This window comes from Trichosurus vulpecula, chromosome 1, assembly GCF_011100635.1.
Source record: "Trichosurus vulpecula isolate mTriVul1 chromosome 1, mTriVul1.pri, whole genome shotgun sequence".
NCBI lineage: Eukaryota > Metazoa > Chordata > Mammalia > Diprotodontia > Phalangeridae > Trichosurus > Trichosurus vulpecula.
The window spans coordinates 268,912,316-268,934,504 of record NC_050573.1 but is presented as its reverse complement, the minus strand read 5'-3'; the positions used below and the strand labels follow the sequence as shown (position 1 = coordinate 268,934,504).

The 22,189-nt window shown below is 36.2% G+C and overlaps 1 protein-coding gene across 1 annotated transcript in view; it reads right to left on the bottom strand.

Moving 5' to 3' along the window:
- The window catches only part of RP1 (RP1 axonemal microtubule associated), a 629,473-nt gene that overhangs the window by 133,267 nt on the left and 474,017 nt on the right, over window positions 1–22,189 (bottom strand). The window contains 2 exon segments of the mRNA XM_036741155.1: window positions 16,433–16,584; window positions 19,645–19,777. Coding sequence (XP_036597050.1) covers window positions 16,433–16,584; window positions 19,645–19,777 — 285 coding nt within the window.

Below are 22,189 nucleotides of genomic sequence, written 5' to 3'. Positions count from 1 at the left end.
AAAGATGGTTTGGAGTAGAGGCAGGAAAACTGACAGGAGACTAAGATATTTAAAGTGAATAGTGATGAAGGAAGAATCAAGAATAACTTTGAGATTTAGAGAAGCAAGAGGTCATTTTTGTCAGAAGGCAATAAGAGAAAGCTTTGTAAAGAGCATTGAATCTGAAATCAGGAAAATCTGAGTTCAAATCCAGCCTCAGATACTTGCTATGTGATGCTTGGCAAGTCACTTAATCTCTCTCAACCTCAATTTTCTCATCGGTAAAATGGAGTTAATATGGTTTGCCCCCAAGGTTGTTGAAAGGATAAAATGAGATGTTTGCAAAGCACTAGAATTTAACATCAATATTTTAAAATGCTTTTAAAAAATAGCATTAGCCTGTGAAAAGGCTTTCAAATCCTTTTTTCAGTTGGTTAGGTATGCCTCTTGCCAGCAAATTTGATAAGCATACCATCCAAATCAATGAGGCTTTCATCCAAATTGATTTTTTAAAATTATTTCACAGCATCGGGCCAGAGACAGATGCTCTAGTAGAAACATCCCTCCAAATTGACATCACTTAGTCAATTGACGATCTTTGAATCTGATCATTCAATCATGTTCCAAAGCTACCTAATTGGATTAGCACTTTATATGGGGATTAGGTTCTACAGTCAGCATATAATTTGATACATTGTTCTGTCTCCGCTCTTTTTCTGTCTCTCTGTCTCTCTCTCTCTGTGTCTCTCTCTTTCTCTGTGTATCTCTCTCTCTCTCTCTCTCTCTCTCTCTCTCTCTCTCTCTCTCTCTCTAGCACTGTATTTTACATAAGCTAAATACGTTTATGAGGGAGCATCTCATGTAGTGGATAGGGAGCTAGCCTCAAAGCCAGGAAGACTTAGGTTTAAGTTTTACTTTTGGTATGTACTGGTTGTTAGACCCTGAATGAAGCACTAATATTTCAGTGCCCTATACTAGTAGATATCTAAGACAAGTTGAAGAGAAAGTATAAACCTATACTGGTAGAGGGAGTTTCCACATCTGGGAGTAATCTATATCAGTGAAATTACAGGTCCAGTTCCTATTCTTATGCCCCTAAATGCATTTATCATATAACTCCATTATATAATCCAGTCCATAGGACTTCACCTTAATTATTATGAGAAACTTTAGAATGTCTTGCTATATTTATATTATTTGCTGATCTACCAATTATGAGGAAAAAAGAGGAAGAAGAAGTCAAGCAGGTCCTAGTGATCACTTCCTTTCTAAATCCACACAAAATACATATTTAGTAATGTGTCCTAGAATTTTGACAAGAATTAGAGTCAGTATTAACTGGCATGTAATTTGAAGAATTAATCTTTTTTTGAAAACCAGCCTATAACTAGTTCTCAAAACCTTTTCCATTTGTTATAACCTTTTTTTGTCAAGACCTTTTCAAAGATTACTGATAGCATTTCAGTAATTACACGCATTGTTTCTTTCAGTACCCTGATATGTGGTGCATCTGTCCAAATAATAAACTCACAGAAGGGTAGCTAAGTACTCTCTTAATATCTCCTTGCTTATCTTGAATTTCAACTCTTTTTAACCCTTCCTAGATTTGATTGTTCTTCTTGGTTAGAAAACCAGCAAACTAAAAGGTAAGTAGTTTTGCCTTCTCACTCTCATCCCGTATTCACATCAAGTAGCATTCCTTTCCACTCTATCCTTGATTCTCTTCTTTCTTCCAACACCAGCTAAAAAGTTATATTTATTATTCATTGACAGCTTTGGTTCATTATAAGTTTAAGTTCTGCAGATAGGCTTATAAGACCATAATACTATTTTGAATTAATCCTTATTTTCCTTTTGTTCCATCTTCTAAACAGATCTTTTATTTTTTATTAATGTCTCTTGTTTTTACATCACCCACATCTCCCAATATATACCTTCCTTTCCTTCAATATATACCTCCTTTCCCCTTTCCAGAGATCTATCTATTATTTCAAATAATAAAAAGGTAAAAGATAGTTCAGCAAAATTAACCCATACATCAACCATGGCTGATATTATATGCAGTGTCCCATACATACATAGTCTCCTACCTCTGCAAAGAAGAGAGAGTGGTGTCTTGTTATATCTCTTCCTTGAGACCAAGCTCAGCCATTATAATTTTACAGCATTCAATTTCTATTGTGTGTGTGTATGTGCGTGAGTGTGTTTTCCCAGTTGTACTGTTATAGGTGTTGTATTATATTTCTAGTTCGGCTTAATTCACTTTCCATCAGTTCATGTAACTTCCAATTTTTCTCTGTATTTACTAAATTCACTATTTCTTACAACATAGTAACATTCCATTATACTCAGGTATAACACCTTCTGTAGGCACTCCTCAATTCATGTATACACACACACACACACACACACACACACATATACATGTGTATAAAAAACAAGTTAGTTGATGAGTTCTCTGTGTAGCCATAGTAGTCTTTTTAGAGCATCTTTTTCTTGCTTAGAATTATTTCTCCTTGTTTTCAGAATTTAATTGTTAAGAGTATCCCATTCCTCTTGGACCAGCTTACCCTACAGAATTTTAGTAGGCCATATGATTCTAACTTTTCTCTGAAATCTGGTTGCTCTCCCCCAGATCTCAGGTGCACACCATACTATGAGTCACTTTCTCTTCTATTGCAATCTCTCAGATGGAATGGTCACTTTTTCCCACAGCTCCCATCATTCCCAATTTGGCAACCAGTTTCTACTTACTGGCTACAGCTTCATACAGAAAACAGTTTTTCTTGTTACTTTTTAATGCCTTTTGAAGGATGAAATTTTCATTAAGGAAAGTCTATTTATTGACTACTTTATTTTATTAGAGAGAAGTTCATCATACCTCCAGGGAGTAGAAATCCACCATCCATGCTATAATCCTTTATTCTGTGTTACTGATCCACTTCGTTAATTCCTTATCCATTTCCTCCTTTTAATTTCATGATCCATCTTATTCACCTATTTCAATTTTGTTATTGTTTCTCCTCCCATTAATTCTTACTCAGATAATTTTCACCATGCTCTCTCTCTAGATCTTATATTTCCTCATATTGACCTATCTTCAATCTGTAATAATAGCTAGCAGTTATCTAGTCCTCTAAAGTTTGCAAACCTCTTTACACTTTATCTTATTTAATACTCACAATAGCCCAATGAATTAGACTACCTCAAATCCCACATATCTGAGAAGTTCACTGTTCATAGGCATGCCATCTAAATGTCCTCATTACAAATTTTCACCAACTTGTATAGGGTGAGCAAGTTATTAGCAGACAGGAATTTCAATATGATAGAATGGAAAGAGCCATGGCCCTTGGTTCAAAAGACTATGCTCAGAGGACCCAGGTTCAAATCTTACTTCTGCTACATACAACCTATTTGATATTAGGTGAGTCATCTAAGTTCTCTGGCCCTCATTTTTCTCCTCCTTAAAATGGTGGGGGATAGGTTGGTGGGTATTTGGATCTGGTATTTGGTCATCTACATCTAAACGTATGATCTATGATTTAGCCTGCATGAAAGGGATAGGTAAAGGGAAGAAGGATCCAGGTGTATAGCAAGATATGCTATTCTAGAATTTCCTGACTCCAAGAAGCTCTCTAGGCATAGGTCAATGATTTCAATATTTATACTATGGGAGGTATAGAGGTAATTTAGTGTCATAGATAGACAGCAGAAGGAACTGAGTTCAAGGTACTCACTATGTGACACTGGGAAAATCACTTATCTGCCTAGACAGTGCTCTAAGACGATATGTTATAGACAAAAGTGTTGACCTGAGTTGGTAAAGGGAATTTCTTCACCTGGAAGTTCCTTACATAAATGAAGTCACAGGGTCTCCTTGTGAGAAAGCTGGAAAATATCTTTCCTTCTCTAACCTGGAAAAAAAAAACCTATTCTTTTTTCTACCTGTACCCCGGGCCCTTCTCAAAACACTTCCCTTAATTTCTGTGTTTATCTCCTATATGATATGACATATTCTTGAATTCATCTGTTTATTTGACCTGAAGTTACACTCATGGTCCTCACATTCACTTGAGTATTACAGAATGAACAGACATTACAATATGCACAAAGTTATAAATACACTTTAACCCCATCCCCACAGACATTTCATTGAGAAATAATAGGCACCCTTTCATCAATATACAGCTTGGTTCTGACCTGAAAAGGAAGAGAAGAGTCAGGAGCTACAGATTTGTGCCATTGAATAGAACCACAAACTCTAAACCAATCACTTTACTGTATTAGGCCACTGCCAACAGTGGAGATTTAGTGCCAAACTACTCATATTCCCACGCCTCACACACTAGTGCCAACCATTTTGAAAATGAAAAACTCTCAGAAGGCACTAGTTTTTGCCCATTTCCAGCTCCTGACACTAGTGCATAAGAGCTGCAGAATTAAAATCACTGGCATCCTCTTTGTTGATAGAGGCAGCTTTGCAGTTAATGAACCTCCTGCCTCTTGAAGAGGTGGGTACCAGATTCTATGATCTCAAGCACTGGCAAATGGAGAGAAGTAGAAAGGCAAAAGCTGATGAAAAAAAGATGAGCTCTAGGAGAGAAATTAGGGAATCAAAATTGTAAACAGGGTGTATGAGGGTAAAGAGAATAAAGCATAGTCAGAGAGACTAACCAGAACTGAGGGAACAATAAGCTCTTGTACTGATTTGCGCACACACACACACACACACACACACACACATACATGCACACATGCATGCACAAACACACACACATGCTGTATACACATATCCCTACATTTAAGCACATGTATTACAAAGGAGGTGAGATATAGTAAGCAACATGCATAGTACAACAAAATAAGTCTATTTCTGGACTGTAGGTCATATTTCAAGCTTAGTAATAGTGGAAGAGATATTATAGGGGGATATATTTACTTAAGGGATTAGAACTGAGAAGTCATTGGTATATGGAACTCTGTATCAGGAAATTTCCTCTTCCAATTCAGAATGTCAACTTCTCTTAAACTTATAAGTGCCCTCTTAACATCACAGGACTTAGAATTGGGAGGAAGCTTAGAGAGTATCAATAATGTTCATGGTCATGATATAGGTGAGGAAACAGATGCTCATAGAGGTTAAATAACTTTCTCAGGGTCACAGTAATGGTGAGTTGCAGAGCAGAGACTGCGATCCAGGTCCCTATCCTCCCAGGTGCCAGGATTTGAATATAGGTGGAGGAGTGGACAGAATTCTGGGCCTGGAGTCAGGAAGATTCATCTTCCTGAGTTCAAATTTGGCCTCAGACACTTACTATTTGGGGGACCCTGGGCAAGTCCCTTAACCCTTTTTGCCTCTGTTCCTCATCTGCAAAATGAGCTGGAGAAGGAAATGGCAAACCCTTCCAGTATCTTTGCTAAGAAAACCCCAAAAGGGGTCATGAACAGACAGACATGATTGAAAACCAGCACACATCTGACTTGACTCTAGTGTTATTTTCATAATACCATATGGTCTATCTTTTGATATGTTTGGGGAACTCAGCAATAAGTATTTTTCAATGACTGCAAGAAAAGTAAAAGCCATGGAGGCAGAGTATTTGTGTAAGTATGGATGATATGTAAACAAGATCGTGAGATTAGCGCAGTCTCATTTCCTACATTTCTCTATTCCACTATGGGACTACTAAAATGTTGTCTCACTGTTTGTAGAGCCCTCTTAAAATGAAAAGTTGGTGGCACTGTCAGGGAAAGATAATCTATTGCATTATCTGGTATAATTCTAAATTTGTTAAAAATGGACACTGATCTACCAACATATATCAGGAATCACAGACCTGTTCATACAATTGCACAGAGAATCAGACTTTCAATCTTCTCTGGTTCTCGTATACATTTTCAAATTTTGAATGAGGATTAAAGCAATAACCCAGATGACTTATATCAAAAATATTTTTATCCTAATTGTCTAGATAGTTTGGATGAAAGTAATTCTTGGCCTGGATTATTCAGATAATTACCTCAATTCTCTACTTCACTGTGTTTTTGTAAGACACAGCCTATGTGTAGGTGGATATATGGGTGTACGTGTGGGTGACATAAAAGAGACCAGATGGATGGAAGAAGCAGATTAAATCTCACTAGTTGCCAACCACTCAACCATCCAGGAAGGACTAAAAGACCAGAAATGAAAAAAAAATAGAGGGGAGGGGAAAGACTCATTTAGTCATTTAGTCCAAATTCTTTTTACCCACCCCCGAACGGCTGTCCAGTGTTAAGTTTGCTTCATACAAAGCACACAGGAGGGAAAGGAAAATGGTAGAGAGGAATTATTTTTAACCACAGTTCAATCTTTGCCATATCTGCTTTGATTTCCCCACATGAGACCTAAAGAAGGAGATGGTGGAGAAAATGATGTAAATAACTCAGTAGTTATTTTTTACAGGTCTCATTTTTTCCAGTTGTATTCTAGACAGTTTAAAGAAAAAATGTTCTAACTTTCTTGTCAGTATGACCCTAAACTTTGAAAAACTCTCCTATGAGAATTCTTTCTCCCTTTTTTCAGTGCTGTAAAGTTCATTGAGGCTTATCATTAACACCATTTTTTGTCACCACAATTCATGACATTAGACGATAGTGGACAAAATCACTTATTGTTTTCAATTAATTCTCATCAAATTCAGCATATTATCTATTCTAGCCTATTAGTAATATTGTACTTTTGCTTCAGATCATTGTACTTTTTTCTCAGGATTTTTTTACTCATCAGTAAGCTATCCAATATTGTAGTAGCTATGGTTATTGATACTGGGTTTCAAGAATAGCATGTTTCAAAGTTACTACCCAAATTTAAATTGAACTTTCTCAGGTATGACCAAATTTCTCATTCACATTAAACTTAGAAAAGTGAGCAAAAAGAGCAATTTAGTCAGACCCTCAAGTGGACCTCAGATTTCAATGATTTGGATATGTCTTCTCGTAATGCAGTTCACAAACTATCTACCACAGTCCATCTTGTGGATTTCCTGTTCATATCCTCCCATAAGTGTATCAAAGGGGGTAGATGGAACATGCTAGACATTTCTATGACTTTTTCCTGATATCCTAATGATAGCAATGAAGCATCTGAGCAGTCCATTGGTCATTCTTCACTTTTGTTGGACACATGGTTAGCCCATCTTATCTTCCTGTCATCCATTTCCCTGATGATATTTTGTATTCCTATTCTTCTTCCAAGTTCTACATGGGTCATATGTGGCAGCCTGCTCAAACCTACATGTCCCTATCTATTGCCCTCACTGTATTAATTTTTCATTTGAGATTGTTGTGTTGCATGCCTTTCAACCAAACAACAAGAACCATTGAGTACTTATATTAAAATGATGAGCCTTCATTTTTTGAAGAAACTTGGGGCCATTAAAGGAGTTTTACAATTTCCTGAAGTCCATCCAGCCTATTTCTGCTTTCTGTTCTGTGATCATGTAAATAAAAACATGTCTAAACTTAAAAATAGTTATTTGACCTGTTCATCATTTCAATGGCTTAGAGAAATCTCTGGTATGGAAACTCCCTCTACCAATGCAGGCTGGCACCATCTCTATAGCTTATAAACTTAAGGATTTTCCTAGAAAACTGCCAGGCCAGGCCAAATGACTTCCCAAAAATGTAGAGGCAACACGTATCAGGCAGGACTTGATTCTGGGTCTTCCTGGTGCCAAGGCCAGCTCTTTATGTTGCATTAATTCAATTTTTAACTGACAAAGTTGCATGGTTTTTGAAATAATTTATAACAATTAGAATGAATTATTTATCTGTGCCAATGACAACAATTCAGTTCAACATTTTTGGAGGAGGAAAAACTGTTCTGCATTTCACATCTAGTCTAATGGTTCACAGATTTTGATCTGTATGGGAACCTCAGAAACTATCCAGTCCAACCCCTTCATATCCCAAATAAGGAAAGTGACTTTCCAGGGAAGTAAAGTAGGGAGGTTAAGCTATGTGCTGAGTATCATATAGGCAACAGACATCAGAGGCAGGATTGCAGGTACTTTGACTCTTTTGGCAGCGTTTGATCTGATATGACAACTGCACTGGTTTAAATGGTATATAGAAGCAAAAGAAGACTACATAGAAGGCTGAGCTTGGGGTTAGGAAAGGATGGATTTGATTTTTGCCTCCCACATATATTAGCTATGTACAAGTCACTTAATGTATGTAACAAGTCACTTAAACTCTCATCGTCACAGGCAACTTTCTAAAATTTTAAATTACACAGGAGTTCCTCATGTACATAGGTGGGAGAAGTTTCCACATAGGGAGTTTCCTATAGTAATGAAATTACAAGTGTTTGCCCTATCATGACAAGACCAAAAATATTTTAAAAAGAAAAAGGGTTTTATTATTCTATTTTAGAGCAAGAAAAATAAAAGGTCAATGCTTGCCTACAGTAAGCATCTAATAAGTGTTCTTCATTAATTTATTCAAGTATTATATACAAAAATTGAAAAATGAACTATGAAATTCAAAAATAATTTACAGCCCTATTTTCATAAATATTACATGAATTCATGTGTGTTTCTCTCACATCTTTTAAGAAAGTATTCTTTTTTATGCTTGGCCATATTTCATGTCACCTGTTGTCCTATGTGATCCAAGAATAGAGAATTACTGGTCAGCTACAAAAGTGGAAGGGTAGGTGAATCTGAATCAAGGCCATAGTTTTTCTCTACTTCTACTCAACTATTACTGTAATAAGATAATTAAAAGGTTTTCTAGCCCAATTTTCACTTCAACTAGAAATAAGTGGGCTGGGGACAACAGTTAGGCAGATTTAGAAACAATGATATGACCAGACCTGAAATGCATTACTTATTGATGGATCACTGTCAACCTGGCAGGAAACCTCTAGTGAATTGCCTCAGGGCTCTATATTTGTCCCCATTTTGTTTAACATTTTTTAGAATGACTTGGATGACCTACATATGGCAAACATATCAGATAGACTGGAGACTTGAAGCTGGGAAGGATAGCTAATAAAATGAATCAGGATACCCCACCTTCCTACCCTCAAAGGAAAAAAAAAACACCTCAATAGGATAGAATGTCAAACTAAAGTTGATCAGTTGAAATAATTTAATTGGGAGAAATATAAAGTCATTCCTTTAACTAAAAATCAAAAACACAAACACAATATGGGGTCTTTGCCTTAAAAATCAATAAAACAAACACAATATAGGAAAAATTAGGGTTACAAAGACATTTTGAAAGGAAAAACACTTAAACTCTAAATATTAGTCACTTGTGTTTAAAAAAAAAGCTAATGCATTAACACAACTTTAGTGTCTAAAATAAGCAATGTTCAGTTCTGGTAAGGCCATATTTGGAATAGTGTGTCTACTTCTCAGCACCAAATTTTAGGAAATACGCTGACAAAAAAGATGGAAGAAGGCAACCAGAATGGTAAGGGCATTAAAGATCCAGGCCATACAAGGATTGGTCACATGGTTTTCTAGCCCAAATAATAGAACATTTGGGTGGAGACAGTAGTTGTTTTCAAATATTTGAAGCAGTCTAATGGAGAAGAATTACATTTATTTTACTTGACCCAGGGGCAGAACTAAGACCATTTTTGTAGAAATTATAAGGAGACATTTTAACTAACTGTAAGGACAAATTAGATATTTTGAAATTAAAGGTCTAAAAAAATGGATTGAGCTAATCCTAAAGTAGTGAATTCCCAGTGAATAGAGGTCTTCAAGCTGAAGGTGAATGTCATATTAACCTTGTGGTTGATAGATTTCATGATTGGTATGAGTTGGACTAAACGACATATATCCCTTCAATTCTAGGATTTTATGGACCGATCTTTCAGTATTAGAGTACTGTAGCCCTGCCTAATAAAGCACAAAAATCCCCAAATCATAGCACTACATGCTCTGGAGAGCAACTTGAGAAAGCTGTGGCTATAGTACTACAGTACTATATAGTACATTTGTCCATGGCCATATGTGGGCAATCTGTTAAATGTTACCTGGAACACTTTAATAATTATTGGCCAATTTATAATCAAATAGAGCTAAAGTACTAGGAAGCAAACTTTATTCCACATATTTCTTCAGCAATCATATTTTTCCTTTAAATAAGTCCACAGATAATAGAAGAGGCATTAACAATTTAAGGGAAAAAAAGGAACAATAATCGATAAGGGAATGGCTAAAGAAGCTATGGTATATGAATGTAACAGAATATTAAAGTGTCATAAAAAGTGACAAACAGGATGATTTAAGAAAAACCTGAAAAGATTTCTATAAACTGATACAAAGTGAAGTGAGCGGAACCAGAAGAATGTTGTACACAGTAACAGCAATATTGTTCGATAAAGAACTGTGAATGACTTAGCTATTCTCAGCAATACAGTGATTCAAGAGAATCACAAAAAACTAATGATAAAGCAAACTATCCACTTCCAGAGAAAAAAACTGATACTATCTGAATACAGACTGAAGCATGCTATTTTTTTCATTTTCTTTCATTTGGTTTTTGTATTCTAGTCATCTTGTACAAAATGACATATGGAAATGTTTTACATGATTACACCATTTTACAGATGAACAAATTAAAATGCAGGCAGGTTAAATGACTTGACCAAGGTCATAATAGTTAGTAAGTGTCAGAGATAAGATTTGAACCTATGCCTTCTTGACTCCAAGCCCCTGTTTCCTGTCCACTGTGCCACCTCACTGCCTACAAGACGAAAAGAAAGAAAAAAAAATGTCATGGATTTGTATTAGCCCTATACTGGATTCACTCAATGTTACCTGAAATATCCATCAGCATCTTACCATCATTTATTTTTCTTTCGTCCATTTTGGTTCTCCTATTTCTAGCTCTGTCTCTCCCATTGTCTTTCTCAAACACTCATAGGAATAGGAAATGGGCCTGTTATTTTTTTTTTCAATATAGGGAACTCCTTGATGAGGAAATTTCCTCTACCAATGGAGATAATGAAATCCCCTATCTCACAGGATTATTGTGAGGATTAAATGAGTTGACATGCACAAAACATTTTTCAAACCTTTAGAAACTACATAAATGATATCATCATCATCAACATCTTGTACTGAGTTGAACGTAAAGACATCTTAGTGCGACATGTTCACGTGGTTTGGTTTTCCTACAGATCCATTTCACCTTTCTTATTTTAGAAAACTGAGGCAAAACAATTCTGGAAAACAGTTTTGAATTATATGAAATAAAAGGAACTAAAATGTCCATGCACTTTTACCCACAGATCTTGAATTAAGGGCATATACCCCCCCAGGGAGGGCAAGGGCAAGATGTTTACCAAAATCTTCCTAGAAAAACTTTTTGTCATGGAAAATAAATGGGATTACCTAGAGAAAAACTCCCTATTTGATAACAATTGCTAGGGAAACTAGAAAGCAGACTGGCTGAAATTGGGTTCAGAGCAACATATCTTATATCCTGTAATATAATAAACCCAAGTGGAAATGTAACCTAAATATTAAAAGTCACAGTATAAAAGGCTTGCAAAAGAACTAGATTAGGTAACTTTCACAGATATACCTGGGGGGCTGAGGAGAGAAAATTCTTAATAATGAATAAAGGTAAAATGGAAAAAATTAGCTTACATGAAATTGAATGGTTTTGTACGAACAAAATTAGAGCAACTAGGATAAGAAGGGAAGTGGTCTAGTGGGAAAACATTTCTATCAAACGTCTCTGACAGAGGCATCATATACAATTTATAAAGGCAACATACTGAAATATAAAAGCCATTCTCTCATAAGTAAAAGGTTAAAGGATAAAAACAACCAATTCTTAAAAGAAGAATTTTGGACGGCTCCAAATTTCCAAAAATAAGAAAAATTCGCATCAAAAATCCTCTTCAGTTTTACCTGAAAACCAAAAAAGTTTGCAAAGGTGACAAAGATGGTAATTGTCAATGCTGGAGGGTTTGTGGAAAGACAGGTACACTGAAACATTACTGCTGAACCTGAAAATTGATATTATCATTCTGGAACACATTTGGAATTTGCAAAAGAACATTATTTAAATAGTCATTCACTTAGTCTCAGAGATTACACTGTTAGACGTGTGGCCCAAGTTTATCAATGATAAAAAGAAAAGTTCTATAAACACCAATATATTCATAACAAAACTTTTTGTGAAGGACTGCAATGTCCGTTTTTTTGGAAAATGACTAAACAAGGTGTAGTACATGAATGTAATGAAATATTCCTGTGCTATATGAAATGATGAATACAGAGAAGTATGCAATGATTTATACAGACTGATAGAATGGAAAGTCAATGGAACCAGAAAAACAGTAGCTGCAAAAATGTAAATGAAAAGAATAATGACAACAAATTTGGATGCTACAAAATTATGAACCAAACTTGGCCCTAAGGAAGACATACAAAAACTTCTACTTCCTCCTTTTTTTGCAGAGGTGGGAGCTATGGCAACAAGATACCATATATAATATTAAACTTGGTTGATATGTGGTTAGTTATGTGGAACTTTTAATCTCTTGTTTATGTGTCATAAACAAGGGATATAGGAAGGTGAGAGGAGGAGAGCTTCATTGGAAAATGTGATATAAAAACAATATATCAACAAAATTTTATTTTTTTAAAAAAAATTGAATAAAACCGGTGACTGCTAATGAGAGGATGGCTGTACAAAGTGTCACATTAATATAGTGGAGTATTATTGCTCCATAAGAAATGATGAATATAAAGTGTACAGAGAAACTAGGAAAGATATATGAATGATATGAAGTAAAGTGAACAGAAATTGGAAAACAATATACCTGATAATGTAACAATGTATCTGGAAGACAAATATAATGAAATGATGTGTTGTGTAATTATAGTGACCTAACTTGGGGGGCTTCAGAGAAGAGAAATGCATTTCCCCCCTTTCATTGAAGAAGTATGTGACTATTAGTGTGGAGTATCGCATATGCTGTCTGACACAGCTGACATGTTGGATGTTTTTGCTAAATTTTTCAAAAAGCCTTTTTCACACAGAAAGATAAGCAGGCTGGCAAGCAGAAAGTTAAGCAGGAAGGTATGGCTGGAAATGAATGCAAAATAAAATGATTTTTTTAAAAAAGAAAGCGGAAGAAAAATAAAGCATATTCACAATGGACTATTCATATGGACTCACAAATTATCATAGGAGTTCATATCATTCATTATTTTTCTAATCATATCTGAATCATTGTTAGGCCAGTGTTTTTCTTTTCTTTTTTTTATTTATTTGGTTTTCAGCATTGATTTTCACAAGAGTTTAAATTACAAATTTTCTCCGATTTCTACCCTCCCCCCAATCCAAGATGGTGTATATTCTAGTTGCCCTGTTCCCCAGTCAGCCCTCCCTTCTGTCACCCCACTCTCCTCCCATCCCCTTTTCCCTTCCTTTCTTGTGGGGCAAGATAAATTTCTATGCCCCATTGCCTGTGTATCTTATTTTCTAGTTGCATGCAAAAACATTTTTTTGTTGTTTTTAAACATCTGTTTTTAAAACTTTGAGTTCCAAATTCTCTCCCCTCTTCCCTTCCCACCTACCCTCCCTAAGAAGTCAAGCAATTCAACATAGGCCACATGCGTATCATTATGTGTAACCCTTCTACAATCCTCATGTTGTGAAAGACTATATTTTGCTCCTTCCTAACCTATCCCCCTTTATTGTATTTTCTCCCTTGGCCCTGTCCCCTTTTGAAAGTGTTTGTTTTTGATTATCTCCACCCCCATCTGCCCTCCCTTCTATCATCCCCCCTTTTTTATCTTCCTCCTTTTTTCCTGTGGGGTGAGATACCCAAATGAGTATGTATAGTATTCCCTCCTCAGGTGAAATTTGATGAGAGCAAGATTCACTCATTCCCCCTCACCTGCCTTCTCTTCTCTTCCTACAGAACTGCTTTTTCTTGCCACTTTTATGGGAGATAATTTACCCCGTTCTATCTATCCCTATCTCCCTCTCTCAATATATTCCTCTCTCATCCCTTAATTTGATTTTATTTCTTTTGATATCTTCCCTTCATCTTTAACTCACCCTGTGCCCTCTCTCTCTCTCTCTCTCTCTCTCTCTCTCTCTCTCTCTCTATATATATATATATATATATATATACACATATATATGCATATATATATACACATATATATACATACATACACACTCATATATATATACATAAAGATATATATATATATACACATACATATATATATATGCATATTCCCTTCAGCTACCCTAATACTGAGGTCTCATGAATCATACACATCATCTTTCCATGTAGGAATGTAAACAAAACAGTTCAACTTTAGTAAGTCCCTTGCAATTTCTTTTTCTTGTTCTTTTTCTTGATTACCTTTTCATGCTTCTCTTGATTCTTGTGTTTGAAAGTCAAATTTTCTATTCAGCTCTGGTCTTTTCACTGAGAAAGCTTGAAAGTCCTCTATTTTATTAAAAATCCATATTTTGCCTTGGAGCATGATACTCAGTTTTGCTGGGTAGGTGATTCTTGGTTTTAATCCTAGCTCCATTGACCTCCGGAATATTGTATTCCAAGCCCTTCGATCTCTTAATGTAGAAGCTGCTAGATCTTGGATTATTCTGATTATGTTTCCACAATACTCAAATTGTTTCTTTCTTGCTGCTTGCAATATTTTCTCCTTGATCTGGGAGCTCTGGAATTTGGCGACAATATGCATAGGAGATTTCTTTTTGGGATCTATTTTGAGGAGGTGGTCGATGGATTCTTTCAATTTCTATTTTGCCCTGTGGCTCTAGAATATCAGGGCAGTTCTCTTTGATAATTTCTTGAAAGATGATATCTAGGCTCTTTTTTTGATCATGGCTTCCAGGTAGTTCAATAATTTTTAAATTATCTCTCCTGGATCTATTTTCCAGGTCAGTGGTTTTTCCAATGAGATATTTCACAGTCTTCCATTTTTTCATTCCTTTGGTTCTGTTTTATAATATCTTGATTTCTCATAAAGTCATGAGCTTCCACTTGCTCCAGTCTAATTTTTAAGGTAATATTTTCTTCAGTGGTCTTTTGGACCTCCTTTTCCATTTGGCTAATTGTGCCTTTCAAAGCATTCTTTTCCTCATTGGCTTTTTGGAGCTCTTTTGCCATTTGAGTTAGTCTATTTTTTAAGGTGTTGTTTTCTTCAGTATATTTTTCAGTATTTTTTTGGGTCTCCTTTAGCAAGTCATTGACTTGTTTTTCATGGGTTTCTTGCATCCTTCTCATTTCTCTTCCCAATTTTTCCTCTACTTCTCTAACTTGGTTTTCCAAATCCTTTTTGAGCTCTTCCATGGCCTGAGACCAGTCCATGTTTTTCTTGTAGGCTTTTGTTGTAGGCTCTTTGACTTTGTTGACTTCTTCTGGCTGTATGTTTTGGTCGTCTTTGTCACCAAAGAAAGATTCCAGAGTCTGAGACTGAATCTGGGTGCATTTTCACTGCCTGGCCATATTCCCAGCCAACTAACTTGACCCTTGAGTTTTTCAGCGGGGTATGACTGCTTGTAGAGTTAAGAGAACTATGTTCCAAGCCTGGGGGGATGTGCCAGCTCTGCCACACTGGCACTCCTCCTTCCCCAAGAACCCCCAAACCGGACTGGACTTAGATCTTCAGCAGGCTCTTCGCTCCTGCTCTGATCCACCACTTAATTCCTCCTGGGGCCAGAAGCAACTGCAGCTGTAGTTCTGTAGCTGCCCCATCTCCTCTGCCTCTGGCGTGGTGGCCAAAGGAACTCATTTTTAAACTCTGTCCCCAGCAGCTTTTCCCACTAACCTTCTCTGTTGTCTTTGGTGTTTGTTCGTTGAGAAGTCTGGTAACTGCTGCAGATCACTGATTCAGGGCGCTAGGGCCCACTCCGCCCAGCTCCTGGTCTGGTTGGTCCGCGCCGCCCACGCTGTGCTCTGCTCCAGTCTGCTCCACTCCCAGCTCTGTGTGGGATAGACCTCACCCAGAGAATATCCAGGCTGTTCTGCTCTGGAGCCCTGCTTCCCTCTGCTATTTTCTGGGTTCTGCAGTTCTAGAATTGGTTCAGAGCCATTTTTATAGGTTTTTGGAGTGGCTCGGTGGGGAGCTCACACTAGTCCTTGCTTTCCAACTGCCATCTTGGCCAGGCCACCATTTTTCAATGGCTATTTTTATTGTACTTAATAGTCACAGTGATGGTGACAAAAACCCATAATAATTTTGACATCATCAATGAATATCTGTTGTTCACCTACTACATGTTGAAAACTGTGCTTTAAGATTAATCACTTCTGTCAATTACAGTTTTTTTTTAAAAAAGACTTTTCTAAAAGGCAAGCAGGTTTCCTATGGCACATACACATACTCTCTCATACACAAATATGTACATACATACACAAAGTTGTTTCCTTTAGCTCATACTATACCTGTCCTCTTTCAAAACTGGAATTTAATCCTGAATGCCTGAGTTTTCTTTGACAAGAGTCTCCATTTTCCCCAAATATTGTGATAAAGATATCCACATCGGTTCCCGATGCTGGCTGTATCCCTGTGTGGATACTAACTAAGTAAATCACATCTGTGAACAAAGCAAAGAAGGAAAATTTAATGAAAAAGCACATTCAGGGACCAATAATATATACCCACAGTACAAGTGAGCTGGTCTAGCTGAATTAACAATGTAGCCTGTGGGAAAAATAGGAGGCAGCATGTCTTTGGTGAGTCAAATCCCTACTCCTTTACCCTTGACTGTCATCTTCCATTTTGACCCTGGTGAAGATAGCCATAAATGTTGAGGATAGCAGTGTTCCCCAGGCCACCAGATCTATTTCCAGCCTCATCTCATAGCCATAACTAAAAGGAAAATTTGTGGAGAAGGGATCTTCCTCATCACCACCAGTAACACCTGTTTTTCAACTACCACCAATGGGGTGGATAAACACAAGACCCCTGCAGGCAGCAGCACTGCCCAGACCACCAGTTTTGCTTCTAGCCCAGTCATCACAGCTATCATCAGTAGAGAAAACTTCAGGATGGCCATCACCACCAATTGCCAAACAAGTGTCACTCACAAAGTGGTCAAGGAAGCCTAGGCTTCCCTTCCCTGAGGGGTCCTCTGAGGGGGAAGCAGAAGGTAGCATGTGCCAGAGGAGTTGAATTGCCACCATCACCTCCTTGAACACCATCTACCCTCAGATCCTGGTGGAGAAAGCTAAGAACCCTGAACCCGAGAGACTTTGGAATAGCAATATTTCCAACCTAGTGCCCTCAGTCATCCTGGGAAGGAATCCTGTGCCTATGCAGCCTGGCAACAGCTCCTGCAGGTGCCATGACCACATCCATTCCAGGAAAGAAAATCATTATTATCAAAGACTTTGATAATGTCAAATGGTTCAACATCAAAAACTGATAAGATTTTCTCAGAGGAAATGATAATCCAAAAAGACATTCAAGTATTACCATTTGTTTTGTGACTGTACTCTAAGGCCATGGGACCTTTCCATCACACTTCCAACTGAAAGCTTCCATATGCATTGCTTCCTTCCTAAGAATGTAAGCTGCTTGAGATCAGGGATTGTCTTACTTTTCTATTTGTATACCCAATGCTTTGTGTTTTGTGTGAAGAAGGTGCTAAATAAAAGCTTTATTCATCCATTCAATGTTTAATATAAATAACTGTGTTAGAAATATCAACCATAGGCCTTGATTAGTGTGGTGCAGTTTGAAAAGTACTGCATTTGGAATCAAAAGGACTATGTTTGAATGGTGGTTCTACTACTTAAGTAGTTCTACTACTTAAGTTTTACTCTTCATGACGTTGGACAAGTCACCACTTCTCCGGTCTCATTTCCCCTTACTGTAAAGTGAAGGGGTTGAACTAGATTTACTAAGTATCAACTGTGTTTATGGTATTGTGCCTGAAGTGAAAATAAACAGTCTTTATATTTTTCTCAAGGTCAAGACCTAACATCTTTTACTCAAATATGATGTAAGGTGCCATCATGTCTTCCTTTTTTGAGGAATGCTCAAAGGAATAGTAGGGTGAAACACCAAGCCTCAGAGTTTTTTGGTGATGAGTTTCCATTTTCAGATGTTAACCAAATTCCATACTTTAGATCCATTCTCCTACTCTAATTTCCATTCAGAGCGAGAAAAAGGCTGCTATTTAAGTAAGTTCTCTTCGTATTAATTATAGCTTTTAAATTGAGTTAGTGCTTCCTTGTCTGCTGTGGAATTTTATGAACAAGGAGAGAAAGAACCACAAAGGGAGGTTCCTATGTCTGTTTCAAATCAGCAGCACTGGGTATTAGGCTCTCAGTGAGATAATTGCTGCCACTACCAATTAATGTGGTCTGGGGAAGTGGCTCAACTCTCCCTTTCAATATGCATTAACATTTCCCACTGATAGCAATAATTATCATCTACCATGATGTCTAGATGACAGCATATTGTTAGGTAGTACATGCTCCTTTAGGCAGCATGACAAAAATATTTTAGCAAAGGCAGTGTTAACTGTAGAAAAAAAGAGTTATGAAAACTTTCACAAACTTAACCAGCCTTCTGGGTCTGAAACAGAAAAGATACCTCAAGTCTTTGCCCAACCATTTCTATATAACTTGGTGATAAAGATTGCAGTGTGTGTCTGTGTCTCTGTGTGTGTGTGCGTGTGTGTGTGTGTGTATACACACACACACATACACGCATATATGTACATATGGGTGTATATATATCCATATACTACGGAATTAGTCAGAATTGGCATAAAAACCAACTTCTCCATTTCTATATCACATCCAGAGAGAAACACATATAAATGGAAGATTTTGAGGTGCAGCTAGGTAAACAAGTTGCTAGACTGCTGGACCTGGAGTCAGGAAGACCCAAGTTCAAATTTGACCACAGACACTTCTTAGATGTATAACCCTGACCAAGTCACTTAACCTCTACCTGCCTCAGTCTCCTTATTTGTAAGACAGGAATAAAATTGCACCTACATCCCAGGGATCTTGTAAGGATCAAATGAAATATTTATAAAGTACTTTGCAAACCTTAAAACACTATATGGATACTAGCTATTATATGCATCAACATTTTGCCAGATTTAGACTCTTCTTCCATTTTCATTTAAGTTTAAATAACAAAACATAGTGATCCTTTAAAAAATCTTACTATGTTAAAAAAATTATAGCACAATGGAGCATTAAAAACCAAACACATACTCCCCCTCACATTTAAAATGAATAAATAAAGTTGTCTAAGTTAGTAAACTGATATGCATGTTACTAGGCACAGTGGAAAGTGTGCTAGATTTGGAATTGAAGGCCCTGTGTTCAAATCCCAGCTCTGCCCATTACTACCCAGATCACTTTGAGCAAATCAGTAAATTTTGTCATCTCTGAAATGAGGGAGTTGGGCAAGATGGCCCTGAAAGCCCCTTACAACTCTCAATCTTTGATGTTACAATTTTTAGTCCTAATCTTATATGTAGGAGTAAGATTAAGGCACATTGGAAGTCCTTGTGACTAATAAGAGATTTCTCCAAGATTAGATCCCCTTTAATGTGAAATGAGCAATCTAATGAAATACTTCAGGAAAAAAAAAACATTTGGAGGGTTATTTCTTATTTTAGCAGTGATACCTCTTAGGGGTTCCTTTTCTGGCCTGACTGCCGCTAGCTCCGTCACGCTTTCTGATCCATCTTCATCAAAGAGCCACCGGTCTGCCACATAAAAGGCCAGCTCTTCCTTCGTATCCATGTCTTTGAGCCGGAGCTGCCGGCAACAGAAAAGAATTCAGGTCTTATTAATTAATTCATTTCTATTCAGTGGACAGAGATTTTGGTCATTCAAATATCTACAGTATTGAAACTATTACTGTTTTCAACACAAAGTAACCAAAAACTTAAGAAACATTGATACAGCAACCGCTTGAATTTATCTGCTTATATAATGCCAATTTTTTTTCCAGAATGATTGTATCAGTTCACCCATCCATGATCACTGATTTAGTGTAGTTTTAGTTCCATAGTCCAGCAGTTCTCATGGTATAGCATGTGGAATTCTAGAGGTCTCTGAGACCCTTTGGGGGGGAGGGGTTATGTCTTAGAGGTTAAATAATTTTTCATAATAATACTAACATGCTATTTCCATATTAAAATACTTCTCTTTTCTAACAATATATCTGTATGAGGCTGGATTTTCTTCATATGCAATTAAAACAAAGTATTTCAACAGAGTGAGTGCAGAAGCAGATATGAGAGTTGTACTGTCTTCTATAAGTCAAGCATTAAGGAGCTTTGAAAAATATGTAAAACAATGTAATGCCATAGCTCTCACTATTTTTTGCTTTGAAAAATCATTCCAATATTTCATTATTTTTCATAAAAACATGCTATTTATGTCAACATGTAATAGTTTTATTATTGTTATTTTAAATTAATTAACAATATTATCAAATTTTACATTTTAATTTCTAAATGGATAGTTATAATCCACTTAAATAATAGCCCTTTGGGCTCTTCAATAATTTTTAAGAGTATAAAAGGGTCTTGAGACCAAAAGGTTTTATAACTTCTACCTTATCCTCTCCAACAATGAGTTTTCTTATCTTTTAGCTTCTTTGTTATTTTAATGTTGATGAAGTAATATTTTAAGGTTACTAAGATTCATTACTATTCTCTTTAAACAACAACAACAAAAAATAATCTTTGTATTACCAGCACCTAGCATGGTGTCTTCTATTTAGGTAATTAATAAGTGCTTATGGAATTAAATTTTATGTCATTGATCAGTATTGATTCTGAGCATTTTTTCAGATAGTTATTAACTGAATTTCTTTTTAAGCATTTTTTTTACATCCTTTAACCACTTTGCTGGAGAATGGTGTTTATTCTTATATATTTATTTCAATTATCTTTTAAAGAGCAGGATTCTATTAGAGATATTTAATGCCAGGTTTTCCCAAATTATAACCCATTTCTTAGTCTGCTTATATAGAATGCACTCATGCAAAAACTTTTCCAATTTTAAAAAAATAAAACCAAAACTGGCTCCTTTGTCTTTGATGATTTCTTCTATTACTTGCCTTATTATTTAAAAAATCCGCCATCCATAATTGTGCAATATGTAACTTTGTGTTCTACTTTAATTTGTTTATAGTATGATATTTTATATTGAGAATATTCATCTACTTTTAATTTATATGTTATAAAGAAGGAGATGCTAAGCAAATTCTATTTGTTGCCAGACTCTTTTCCAGCAATGTTTGTCAAATATAGTTCTTTCTCCAGGAGTTTGTGTTCTTGACTTTTGCAAACACTGGACTTTTGTCTGAATTTGTTTCTAGGTATTGTTTATGTAGCTTATTGTACTAATCAACATTTTTTTTTCAAAATCCAGTACAAGATAATTTTGATAATAACTGCTTAATATTGTACTTTGAAATACAGTAGTGTCAGACTCCCCATTCTTTCCTAATTGGTTTCAGTTAGACTTTCCCTTATGCATTTAGATGCTATGTGTATTACACATATATGCCTCTCTCTCTCTCTCTCTCTCTCTCTCTCTCTCTCTCTCTCTCTCTCTATATATATATATATATATATATATATATATATGATATATATAATTCTCCTGCATACTTCTTGACCATATCTACTTTTACTTTTTCCTTAACTGAGATCATATTTACCACTTCTGCTGTTTGAATTCAATGTTTTCTGGGTAACTAATATTCACAGTATTCTTGCTAAGTGTGTTTTTCAGTATAAAGGGAGGACTGACCAATGAGGGTCTAGTCTTCCTATTACCCCATCATTATGTTATATATTCTTCCTCTCTTCATTCTTTTTTCTATAGAATTATGTAAGTAATACAAACTACATTAGTTTGTATTACTTAGAAAAACATGATCTCATCCTTCCTTCCCAACATAGACCCAAATCTCTAAGTTCCCCCAAACCCTTTTTAAAAGAAATGTATCAGCCTCAGTTCTTTTTTTTTGGCTTAATGTGGACTCCTTTTCAACCTCACTGTTTAGTTCACAGCCAATTCCTCGCACTGCCCTAAGGGGCAAATCCCTACTTTGTTTTGATTTTATTACTATATCATCAAGGGTGAGGATTGATGTGTTCTCACTCCCATTTCTCTAATATAAATAGCCTCACCTGTGATACCCCAATTACG